Consider the following 13,839-nt stretch of genomic DNA (forward strand, 5'->3'; position numbering starts at 1 on the left):
GGAAGCAGATGGAGATGTGCTATCACACAACCACCTTCTGTGACATTTTACTCCCAGTGTTAGCTGCCATTTTGTGGGCTCTGGAAACATTGTGCATTAATGGCGTTGCTGGTTCCTGCTGAACAGATAATCCCCAGTACTACTACTTCAATAAATATAAATCTCTTAGTGTACACACAGTGGATGTAGCCTGATGGCACAAGTGTAAAGGGAATTTATAGTACCAGGAACAAAATCAGAGCTGTCAAACAGACCCATTTCATCCAGGAGATAGGTATGCAAAATGACTGCATGCACTGTGTGTAGGAGCACGTTAATAGACCTATATCTGCAGTGAAGGATTTACTTATACAGATCTTTTTATAGTTTCAATTTTAGGATAAATATAACACGGGCAGTAAAAGTACACATTTGTTTTTATTTTGGGGGGGGGGGTCAACTTTTTGTAATTAAGGTAATTAAGGATATACGGCTACTTGCTTTAGCTGTAGTTACAGATAGAAGAGGCTAAGGTTTACCACACGCGGGAGAAACGCGTGGAAATGTTTGTGTAGCTGCTGTGGTGTAGAGGCAATTAGCGCACATCCCTTTAGGTCACCGGGCAGAGTGATGATGAAACGCGCCAGTCTGACTGTGTGAAAGCAGCATCCAAATTAACACAGATGTATGGAAAAAAAAAGTGAGGACAATGCTCCTTGCACACTACTGTGCCATATAGGACTCTCTATCAAAGAAAGACTAAATACTTGGCAAGTCTAAAAGTGTGATGAGGGACCTCTCACTGATGACTGTTGAACTCCATCACAGAAGTGAGGACGATAGATAGATAGATAGATAGATAGATAGATAGATAGATAGATAGATAGATAGATAGATACTTGCAGCTCTAATGATAGCTATGCACTAGTCACCAGACCAGAGAGGCAATATGGAGGTCTGACCAGTCAGATTTGACCATTTGGTTCTTAGGCCAAGTAGCTGAATCACATGGGCGCAACGGAGGATCGTATACACAGGACAAAAATGGTACACTGCGTGGGCCAGGTATTTCTGTATTTTTAGGCCAAAAAATGGAGGTTAAAGCCAATCTGAGATCATGTGCCAAGATCTCTACATGTGTGGCAGAAATATCACTATTACTCAGCAACAGTCCCATATTCAACAATCACTGGAGGAAATTCAGTTAGCAACGCAACATGCCGTTCTGGAAGGGCACATTGTGCACACCGACATTGCGAGTTTTCCCTTGCTAGTCCCAAATAGGTGTGAGGGTTGTCGCCGATATGTGTGCAGCCAGGCATCGCTGCAAATCCTGCTGAACCGAATTCCCACAACTGTGTCATCAGTGGTTACCTCAAACCAAGTTTTCTAAAGTATATTTCATATGGTTTAGAGAGAAAGGTCTCATATATAAGGTCTCATTATATGTGTAACATGATTTCATTAATGAATGTTGTATGACTCATGTGTCAGAGCCAGTTTTAAATTGGCGCAGACCTGGCACCTGCCTGAGGACAGCAGAGCCTGTGATGCAATGCATTCTTCAAATAGCACAAACGCCAAACAACTTAGTTATTCATAACAACTATATTGGTCTATTCTGATCAAACTGCTGGATGTACGGCCAACGTAAAAAGTGGATGCTTTCACCTTGCATAAAGCTGGGATACAGACACACCTGACAGCGCCACTCACCATCACTCAAAGTCCACAGCACATTCCCAGTCTTCTTACTGACTGCATGGAACTTCCCGTCCAGTGTGGACACAAAGAGCAGAGATTCCGGAAGAGAGACAGACGCCCCTGCATCACACTGCAACATAAAAACACAAACAGTCTATAAAAGAGGATATAAATACCTACACATTCTGTTGTACCTGGACAGCGTGTAATTTTCAAACCTCAATAGAAAGAAGTCAGGCACACAAACTGAAACACAAGCATAAACAGTACAGTGAAAGTAGCGCATAAGGTGCTCAATTTCTGGTTCCATCCCCTATCTTTAAAACAACAGGGAACAAAAAAAAAGTTACAAGAATAATAGTTGTGGTTCTAATTGCCATGTAATAGGAGGTGACAGACAAAAGCGATTGTGAGGGGGAAATAAAAAAAACCCTATCAGATTCCAAGTAGTATAGCTAGATTGTAAGCTCTTCTGAATAACAGCCTTCCAATCCTTTGGTTCTACTCTACCTGTCTATAATATTTTTTCAAAAGTTTCCATTAAGCTCTTTCACAGAACTTAGTAATAATATAAAATTGTTCAAACACCCAAAACTATAAATTTCGTGGCATTTGGCAAGAGAAATAAAATCCGTAAAACCACTCCTAATACTGCTCTCCTGCCCGTCTCCATGTATCGGTTCCGGTGCTTTAGAGAGCTCCAGCCAGGGACGGATCTAGACTTTTCTTTAGGGGGGGCGGTTTACTGTTTAATCTTAACTCCTCCCTTTACAGTCCCAACTTCTCCCATCTGCAATCCTAACTCCTCCTCTCTTAATTCTGACTGAACTTTTTGAGTGAGACTTGTATTTATTAGCCCTAGTAGCCACACACCAGCAAGTGAGGGGCAAATGCTCTGTAACCCTTGCTCTCCTGGCTCCTCTGTGCTGCTGTGGTATAAGCTGCAGCACATCGTTCTGCCTCAGGCTCTCCCCGGAGAGCGCTCTTCTGCTCAAAAGTGGGCGTGGCTATGACTGTTAGGGGGGGCGGTTGCCCCCTTCGCCCCCCCCTAGATCCGGCCCTGGCTCCAGCATTATGGCAATAAACCGTATAACCCCCAACCTCCATGGCAGCTTTCCACAATACCTTTGTATCAGGCTGGTCTCACACCAGTTCCTGCTAACCTCTCTAATGTGCCCTTATACTGTTACGCCACCAATCACACATGGAGCATCTGGAGAAGAACAAATATCAAAATCATATAAACGCTTTGTTGCCGATTCTGAGAAAAAAGCCTTCCCCCTTCCCCCACACACCCATCCATACATTTTATTTCATTAATAACACACATGGGTACCACCCCCTTCAGTCTACCTGTATCTTTGTGCCTAAATTACACTGGTATAGTCTGGTATGTGTCTAACAATTGGCAAAGCTACTTTTTTTTTAAATTATTATTGTAAATACATTTTAATAAGTATTAAAAGTTTGGCTGTGAGTCTAAGGATATCTGGAATAACAAACAGGAGCACACCTGGCATGAGGGAAGAAAGATAGTTCAACTCTGGTTTGTTTGTTTTTTACTACAGTGGATTTCTTCCTAAATTGGGGCGATCTTAGGGGAACGCCATCAGATTGAAAAGAAAAGTTCCCTCCTGTTGGCAACAGATGTTACAAGAGCTTGGGTTGATTACCGACTGCACTTTGAGCTAAAAACCACCCTATATATAAGAGTCCTCCTTTATCTGAACACATATAGAGCTTTTTGATGCATTAGTTTGTACTTCGGAGTCCACTGCTCCAGGTCAACGGGCCTCCTCCAATCTCCATTTGTATGAGAGGAACAATATATTGTTGTGCTTGGACCTGGAGGCAAAAAATGTATGGCTGACACTGGGAAGGAAAGGTGGGTTGTTCAAAAGAGGCGACATCCTGGAGATTAACTGGCATGTATGTGTGTACCGATCTCAGAGAGAGTGAGAAGAATAGTCTGTGGGGTCACCGAGTGTGTGCGTGTGGGTAAGCGCCATGGTAAGGGGGGGTCTCAAAACAGGCGTAATCTAAAGCAGTATATATGGACCAACCAGGTCTGCTCAATATTAGCATATATTTTGTAGAATAAAAGAGAATAGCTTTAATGAAGTATGTCCAGTTTTGTTTTCTCCATACATTTCTTTTGTATAGGGTCATACAGGAACTCTTGTCTCCTTTTAATCTTACCCCTAAATAAGACACCACTGTAGGCAGTATTCAATTCTTTTCACCCCCTTCCACATCCATTCTGTTTCTGCGGGCGTGGTAGAATCATTTCAGCTCGCTACCCCCGGAGTAGCGAGGGCGCCCAACCCTTTACGCAGCGAAACCTGATTACTATGGGCGCGATATGTGCAATAATGGGAATCACTCTAGAAAGGAGATTGGGCGTGATAGATCATTTGAATATGTAATTGAACAGTAATGAGAAATTGTTAAAACTTGCCCAATATACTCACTTTTTTACCATTTACAGCAACACAGACTTAAAGTGTGTACACACTAGTAGATATATCTGCAGATCAATTGATCTGTCAATCACAGCCGGCCACCCAGCATGTGTACGGGCGACACACACAGCGACGCGCCAATATATCGGTAGATATATTGGCCGTCGGCTGTGCTGCGCGGCTTACGCGATACGTCTGTGAACGACGGAGTTCACAGACGTATCGGCCGTACACACTGGCCGACGGTCCCGCGATATATCGACCAGTGTGTACGGGCCTTTAGTCTTACTAATAATATGAACCAAAAAAAAAAGTACCCACTACCAGAGGTCTGCATAATTCAGGATTGTAACTCTACTGCAATACCAGTGACAGACGACAGGTGGCAGTGCACCTTCATCACTGATAACTGTAATGATACCAACAATCAAGGTTCAGAGACCTCACCTGTAGCAGAAGCTCTACTAACCAGAACTGGGACACCTCACTCCTACTAAGCTTTTACAAATAAAGGGAAGGGGAATTCAATTCCTGATACTGACACTATCTGCCGGAATCATAATTTTTCTCTTACACACCATAGGGCTGGCATGTCCAAACTGCGGCCCTCCAGCTGTTGTGAAACTACATATCCCAGCATGCCCTGACACAGTTTTACCTTCAGAGAATGCTAAAGCTGTGTCAGAGCATGCTGGGATGTGTAGTTTCTCAACAGCTGGAGGGCCGCAGTTTGGACATGCCTGCTAGGGGTTCCGAACTACCATAAATGCCCAATATGTGCACAGACAGTCATCGCAGCGATACATCATGCCAAATTGCAAGCCCTCTCCCACCAGATTGTAGTTGCATTTCTCTGCCAGTGCTTCAAAGAGTTTTGTTTTGTTTGCAGGTTCTGAATTTCATCCTCACCTTTCACCATTCTGCCTTCTTCAACCCATCTTTGCCTGTCATGACCCATCCGCTGATTGCTAAACAGCTTGCCGGACTTGGCGTCTTCTTGATGGCTAGCCAAGAGACCTTTCCTAACAGCAATCGTCACCATGATAACATGCTGTGTATATTTCCTTCAATTCGCAGCATGCATCAATAAAACATGTCACAGGTTCTATCGCTATATATTATATTAACTAATGTGCAATCTTGTGTGTGGCCTCCTGCAGGAAGCATAGGGTTATAAACAAAGCCTGGAGAATAGATTCTGGCCTTGTAGATCACCAAATATTGCCTTTATTATCTCTCAGGGATATATTTATCAAAAATATATGCCGCAATATCTACCACAAAGGGGTTCGGTATGATATCCCACCACACGGGATGCCAAATAGTATTATACCGACATCGGCATCCCAAGCGGTGGAATGCCGGCAAGATGGAGAGTGCAACTAAGCCGCTTGCAGGCTCGGTGACGAGCTATTCTCCCTCTATGGGTGTCATGGACACCCATAGAGGGGGAATCACCTACCTCGCTGGTATACCGGCGGCGGTATGGTGCCCATATCGGGTTCCGGAGTGTCTTTTGACAGCAGGGATCCCGACGATCTGTATGCTAACTGCATACCCCACAAACACTGGTTTTGGGAGCTAACCTCAAATATTAAACATCCCCTATGATGTACGTACAGGAGACAGCAGCAGATATCTGCTGTAATTCCCCATTTCCAACCATAAAAGCAACCTTGTAGGTCTCTAGAAGGGCTGCTAAATGGAGGTTAACAGCCACAAGGCCCAACCCCTTTGCGGTGGTCCCTGGTAAAAAATCTATGCCCGTTAACCTAGGTGCCTCTTAGGATGCAGTGCAAAATCAAATGCTAGATCCAAAACAACCCTGTGTGTCTTGAAAGAAGGTTTTAATGAAGACCCTCCTTTTTCTTAATTGGATAACTATCATTAAGAAAAGGCCCCTATATAGCCGCTGCTGTAGCGCTGCTCTCCCCCGTCTGTCCGCGGCTCTCCCTTACAGTCTCTCTGCCTTTCCAGTACCTCCTCTCTGTCCCTGCATCACAGCCGCCGCTCACGGCAGCGTCCACCCGGCTCCAGCAAGCGAGGTCTCGTTTGCTGGAGCCGGGTGGACGCTGCTGTGAGCGGCGGCTGTGACATCCTCCAGCGCTGCTCACCCGGTCCCCGCCTCGGCTCTCCCCATCTCACTTCGGCTTTTTTTAAAGTCGAAGTGAGATGGTCGAAAAGGGGGCCAAAAGCTGTCGGTTTTGGGGTTTGATAGAATAGGTCGAATCACGATTCCACCTTAAAAAGTCGAAAACTGCAGTCTTTTCGACAGACGGCAGCTTTCGACTTCAATTGAATATACCCCTAAGTGTGCAAGAGATTTTGGCTATGTGCGATTTTGACTAACTCATTTAAATAGGAGGCTGCTTTTACTTTCCCAGCGACCTAGTCAAAATTGACTTGCCTGCATAGTCTATTTTTCCCAGCGAAAGCGACCTGGCAGGGACGCGCATCACTATCGCTCGCTGTATACAGAGAGCGATATGCACTAACTTTCTTAACCATTTTGACTATATAGTCAAAATCGCTGAGCCATATCGCTCCGTGTGTGCACACCTTAACTCTGCTCCTCACCTCTATGTGTTGTGCACACCGGCAACCACTAGATGGTGCCCGACTAAGCAATTCAAGAGTTGTTCCATTCAGGCGCACACAGCTGCCGGCATTAACTTTACTGTTATGTTGACGCTTGGGAAACCGGCGGTCAGAATAGCGACAACAGCATCTCAAGACTAAGTGGTAAATTTACTAAGATGGGAGTTCTATTTAAGATGGGATGTTGCCCATAGCAACTAATCAGAATCTAATTCTCATTTATCTAGCACCTTCTAGAATCTGATTGGGGTACATTTACTAAGATGGAACCTAAGTATCCTAACATTTAAAAGTATACTTACCCCCCCCCCCCCAAGTCTCCTTACCCACATCCTGACCCTGAAACCCCTCCAATGGTGCCTAACCCTCCCCTCATCCCCGCAGCTTAACACTACCCCCCCCCTCCTCCGCAGCATTTCCCTAACCCCCTTTCCCACAGCCTAAACAAAACAGTCCCCGCCCTCCCCCCTTACATCTGTGCAGTCCCGGCAGACATTTGTGTCGGTATACCGGCGTCTGTATTCCGACTGCAGGCATCCCAAATGCCAGAATCCTGACTGGATCCCCATTTTGATTGGCTGGTAACTAGTAATTGGATAATCATGGAAGAAGTAAGTTTTTCATATTAACCACTTGTGCCTAATTTAGCGTTTATGACACAAATATTATAGACTATTTTATTTTAAATTGCTACCAAAAGTAAGCAGTCACAACCCGCTGACCCACCACACTCAAAAAAATAAACAAAAAATATATATTATAATAATAATAATAAATAATAATAATAATAATAATAATAATATTATTATTATTATTATTAACAACAACAATAAATAAAATTCACTCTGATACACCTACAAATAAAAAAAATAAAAAAAATTGTTGCTTAACCAGAACACAATGATAATAAAATGAGTCTAGCCGGCCATGAGGCCCAAAAGTACATTGGCCATTAGGGGGTTAATGAGTGAAAGGGGAAGAGAGTTTGGAAAAACTATACTTAGCTGATATATAACAAAGGCTCACACACCTAGCTGCAGGATTGTTTGCACAAAGGGTGGATTAGTCCAGTCACCTGGAACAATGCACTCTCATGATGCAGTATGACAGACGCTAGCATGGACAGATGCAGCACACATGACTTGTAGAGCACACCAGGCGCAGCAATACAAGAGCGCACGTCTGCATCCTGGATAATCCCCCTCCATGGGATACCCCAGCTGCTGTAGCCGTGACCTGGCTATTGTGATGACAAGGAGGCAAGTGACTGGCACAGTCCAGCACATTCCCACATCACAGGAAGAGGAGGATGAGAAAGATCAGGTGCAATTATTACATTCTAGTCACCACCCTACAGCATAAAGGATGAAGGGAAATAGATACAGTAACAAGTAAAATAAATGTCAGAAAGTACAGAACAACCTGATCAAAGACTGCCAATATGTGGCTGTACAACTGTTATGGTACTACATGTCCCAGCATTCTCTGCCAAGCATATTTTGTCATGTGATATCATAAAGCAGGTAATAATAATAAAAGAATTTAAAGTGAATAATATTTTTAATTAAAATCAGACCATAATGGTTATTAATGTGCTGACTGCTCGTATTTAATCATTATATAATATAGTGTTATCTGCATGATATAGCTGGAAATATTTTATAATATATGTACATATATATATATATATATATATATATATATATATATATATATATATATATATATACACACACACATACACACATATACGTTATGGTAAGAACTTACCGTTGATAACGTGATTTCTCTTTTGTCCACAGGTATCCACAGGATAACATTGGGATATTGTCGAGCGACAGCGAAAATGGCACCAACACGGTCACGAGCTTTCTGGCCTCCCAGGATGCATTGGGGCCTCCACTATATAGTCCCGCCCACTGACTCAGTCAGATCAGTTCTTTCCACAGCGATTTTAGGCAGGAACATTAGGTAGAGACCTGTACAGGCGATAAGAACACACATGCACACCCTTCCATACAAGAAGGAAGAGGTTTTTAGTGTTTGTCTAGATCCTCAAATCAGATGCGTCAGGGTGGGATCCCTGTGGATACCTGTGGACATAAGAGAAATGGCTGGGTCCACAGGATTATCCACAGGATAACATTGGGATTCCCAAAGCCATTTTAGTGGTGGGGACGCTCCTGATTGCACAGGAGGACCTTTCGCCCGAAGTCTGCGTCATGAGAGGCAAAAGTATCCAAGGCATAATGGCTGATGAATGTGTTTATGGAAGACCATGTGGCTGCCCTACATATCTGTTCTGCTGATGCACCCTGTTGTGCTGCCCAAGAAGGACCTACCTTACGTGTAGAGTGTGCAGAGACATTAGCCGGAATAGGGAGATCTGCATGAGAATAAGCTTCTGATATTACCATTTGGAGCCATCTCGCCAGCGTCTGTTTACTAGCAGGCCAACCTCTCCTATGGAATCCGTAGAGGATGAAGAGGGAATCTGTTTTCCTGATGGCACTAGTACGATCTATGTAGATTTTTAAAAGCCCGGATCACGTCCAGTGACGCTTCTCCCGCAGATAGTCCCGATACCTGAAAAGCTGGGACTACAATCTCTTCATTCAGGTGAAACTTTGACACCACCTTTGGAAGATAACTAGATCTCGTTCTGAGAACTGCTCTGTCTGGAAAAAAACTTAGGAAAGGAGACTTACATGATAATGCTCCTAAAACACTCTTCTGGCTGACGCCATTGCCAGTAAAAAAAGAACTTTAACCGTAAACCACTTAAGATCCGCTCTCTCGAGTGGTTCAAACAAAGGACCCTGGAGAAATTTAAGAACTAAATTCAAATCCCAGGGAGCTGCAGGAGGAACAAATGGAGGTTGAATATGTACTACTCCTTGGAAAAATGTACGTACATCATGTAGGTCAGCAATCTTCTGCTGAAACCATACAGTCAACGCTGAGACTTGCACCCTCAAGGAAGCAACCTTCAACCCTTTATCCAATCCTGCCTGCAGGAAATCCAAAATTCTAGCTACTTTAAAAGATCTCGGATTGTAATTTTTTCCAGAACACCAATGAATATAGGCTTGCCATATTCTATGATATACACGGGCCGAAGAAGGCTTTCTTGCTCTAAGCATGGTTTGGATTACCTGCTTTGAAAATCCTTGCGCCTCTAAGATAGAGGTTTCAACAGCCACGCCGTCAAAGACAGGCGATCCAGATGACTGTGACAACAAGGACCCTGCATTCAAAGATCTGGACGTTGAGGGAGCATTATCGGTGCTTCCATGGACATTCTCAACAGATCTGTGTACCAATGCCTTCTTGGCCAAGCTGGAGCTATTAGAATGATTGCTCCTTTTGCCTGTTTTATCTTTCTCACTACTCTGGGTAACAGACATGCCAGCCGAAACCTCCATTCTACTGACAGTGCGTCTACCAGGATCGCTCCTGGGTCCCTTGTCCTTGATCCGTACCTCGGAACTTTGTTGTTTAGACGAGACGCCATAAGGTCTATCTCTGGTAGACCCCATCTGTTCACCAGTGTCTGAAACACTTCTGGGTGTACTGCCCATTCGGTTTCCTGAATGGTGTGCCGAATGAGAAAATCCGCTTCCCAATTTAGTACACCCGGGACAAATACTGCTGACAATGCTGGGAGATGGAGTTTCGCCCATTTTAGAATGGGAGTTACTTCCTCCATCAGACTCTTGCTGTGAGTTCCTCCTCTTTCCCTTGCGGTCCATTTTCCCTGGAACCATAGGCTTCAGAGTACCGCCCCCCAGCCTTGTAGGCTGGCATCTGTCGTCAGGACTTGCCACTCTTTTATCCAAAAGGGTCTCCCCTTGTTTAAATGGTCTGTCTGTAGCCACCATGCTAGAGACCTTTGTACATTTACTGGAATCTTTATCATCTGCTTCTTTATTGTTTGATGATTTCCGTTCCATTTGGTCAAAATGAGATGCTGCAACGGTCTGGAGTGGAATTGCGCATATTCCACCATGTCGAACGTTGATACCATCAGACCCAACAGTCGCATTGCTGCATGGACTGACATTGTCTGGGCTTGCAACGCTTCCTGAGCCATGACCTGCACCTTGACTATTTTCTTCTCTGGTAAGAGAACTCTCTGTAGGTCTGAATCCAATATGGCTCCCAAATGAACCATCCGCTGTGACGGATTCAGGGACGACTTCTCCCAATTTATGAGCCACCCGTGTCTCTGTAAACAAACTATCGTCTGTTGGAGATGGCTCAACAGTAAATCTTGCGACTGTGCTAAGATTAATAGGTCGTCTAGGTATGGGAATATTCTTATCCCTTGTTTGCGCAGACAAGCTGCCATAACCACCATGATCTTGGTAAACACCCTGGGTGCTGTAGCTAGCCCGAAGGGCAGAGCTTGGAACTGGACATGTTCCTTGAGGATGGCAAACCTGAGGTAACACTGATGTGATAGTGCTATAGGCACATGTAGGTAAGCATCCCGTACATCCAGAGATACCATATAGTCTCCCGGTTCCATAGCCAACATTATGGAGCGTAACGTCTCCATGTGGAACTTCGGGATCCATATGTAGTTGTTCAACATCTTCAGATTTAGAATTGGTCGATATGACCCATTTGGTTTCTGGATTAGAAACAGATTGGAGTAATACCCCTGTCCCTTTTGTGATGGAGGTACTGGGACAATCACACCTGACTGCAGTAATTTTTGGACTGCTTCTTGCAGGGCATTGGCCTTCGACTCTATACGAGACGGGCTGGTGCAAAAAAATCTTTGAGGAGGCTGCCTCCTGAATGGGAACCCATACCCCTGAGATACTACCTTCTGCACCCAGGCATCTGCTGTTGACTGTTGCCATATGTGTGCAAATTGCAGGAGTCGGCCCCCAACCCTGGAATCCTCCAGGCGGAGGCCCGTCTCTTCAGGCTGAGGGTTTCTGTTCAGGTTTGGAAGCTGGCTTTTTACTAGCCCACTGCTTCCTACCCCTGGATTTAAACTGGGGTTGTTTAGGCTCCTCTTTACCTTTCGCTTTGCTTTGCCAGCGAAATGAGCGAAATTTTAAACCCTTGGACTTGGGGTTATAGGTAGCCGGAAATCTGACCTTCTTCGATTCAGCCTCTGACTCTAGGATATCCGATAAAGGTTTTCCAAATAATATATTACCCACGAAAGGCAATGCTTCCAATTCCTTCTTGGACTCCGCATCTGCCTTCCAGGTCCGTAGCCAGACTGCTCTGCGAGCGACTACTGCCAGGGCTGACGCTTTAGAAGCAACAGTGCCTACATCAATGGCTGCTTCTTCTAAATACTGGGCAGATTGTCTTAAACGGCAAAGACGATCCTCTTGCTCCCTAGTAGGAGAGGGGATGTCATTCTCTAGTTCCTCTATCCATTCGCCCATTGCCTTTGCTACCCAGGCCGAAGCCATAGCAGGTCTTACCACTGCACCCACAAGAGAAAAAATATTTTTCAATAGGCTCTCTATCCTCCTGTCTGTGACATCATTCAAAGAGGTAGAGGACAGTGGCAAAGCAGATTTATGCACGAGTCGCAGAACATGTGCATCTACTTTTGGAGGAACTTCTCTCTTCGAACAATCTCCAGTAGGAAATGGATAATAAGAATCCCATCTCCTAGGAATCTTATACTTTTTACCGGGCGCTGCCCAAGACTCATCCATCATTCCCGTCAACTCCTCTGACGCTGGAAATTCAGCTTTCACTGACTTTGTTCGTTTGAATACAGGTGCTTTTGCTTTTAACGCTGTCTTGGCTGGTTCTTCCAGAGAAAGCACAGCCTTTACTGCATTAATGAGTTCAGCTACATCATCTGAACTAAAGCTCTGCGACTGATCATCATACGGCGTTGAATCTATTGTTTCCGCATCATCATCCGATGTATCCTCTTGTGTAGTCTGCCATACAGACGTATCTGTCTTAGTCTTACCTGCCCCTTGGTTGCTTGTAGAGGCTACTGGAACCAAACCATAGGAAGGGAGCTGCATGTATGGGTTCATAGTGTAACCTAACCCTTCAGGTGGTGCTACTGGAGCTAACCTATCCGCTATTGAAGACAGAGTCTTTGCGAACATATTCCATGGTGGCTCTACTGGAGGTTGAACTAACTCCTGTTTTTTACTTCGCTGAAAAGCGAAACAGTTTGCACACAAACCCTCATAAGTGACCAATTGATTCATATCAATTACCCCTGACTTACAAGATAAGCATGTTAGGGCAATGGGAGTGCTTGACAAATTCTCCTCATCACTTTTGCCGCTCACAGACATTTTTTCTGATATTGACTACACAATTTTGTGACTGAAAAACACTCTATAATCAGTATATAGAGGTGAAATCAATCTGACCACAGTGCACCTGCTTTGAGGGTCAGAACAGGACTGACATTACACAGAAAAGTCAGCACGCATACTAGCAGTCAGTCACATGTTAAAGCATTAGACATTGTCATATGAGAATACAACCTCCATAATAACTTATACATAAGTAGGAAAATTGTACTTCTGTTTAACTGGTTCTTTTTTCAACATAACATGCAGAAAACACAGTAATATACAGGTCTCATATGCAATAGGTACTAAAAATTAACAATGCACACTAAGAAGTAGAAGGAATTTTTTAGTACTGTATACCCTGCCTCCAGAGAGCGGGATACAGGGAGACTCACCACACTTCCATATCCAAGCAAAGACGCTCGTAAGACGCTGAGTGGATTCAGATGCTACTGGTGTACACTGCCGCTTTTGGTAACTGATAACGGACACGGACGCTCACCAACGGACACGGACGCTGAGCGACTCCACGTGCATGCAGACCTCGGTCTGGGCGGGTTTATATCCAGTGTACACAACCGCAGCGTCTAAGCTGCGACCGAGTACCCTCGTGGTAGCGTCTGACCGGAAGTGAGGTCATTCAGTTCATGAGACGAGAGACACGCGGGAACTGGCCATGAACTCGGAGGAGGGACGGCCAGGAGAGCGTCTGAAACCCCCTGTTGACTTAAACTCCCAGGATCGCGGCCTCACCTAGTCCTGGCGCCTATGATCCCCAGAGCGTAGCGCTGTCA

At 44.6% G+C, this 13,839-nt stretch overlaps 1 protein-coding gene across 1 annotated transcript in view; it reads right to left on the reverse strand.

Moving 5' to 3' along the window:
- ERN2 (endoplasmic reticulum to nucleus signaling 2) overlaps nt 1-13,839 on the reverse strand; it is a 60,027-nt gene that overhangs the window by 43,636 nt on the left and 2,552 nt on the right. The window contains exon 2 of the mRNA XM_063934758.1: nt 1,696-1,813. Coding sequence (XP_063790828.1) covers nt 1,696-1,813 — 118 coding nt within the window. The remainder of the gene's footprint in view (nt 1-1,695; nt 1,814-13,839) is intronic.

The sequence above is a fragment of the Pseudophryne corroboree genome, chromosome 7, assembly GCF_028390025.1.
Source record: "Pseudophryne corroboree isolate aPseCor3 chromosome 7, aPseCor3.hap2, whole genome shotgun sequence".
Taxonomy (NCBI): Eukaryota; Metazoa; Chordata; class Amphibia; order Anura; family Myobatrachidae; genus Pseudophryne; species Pseudophryne corroboree.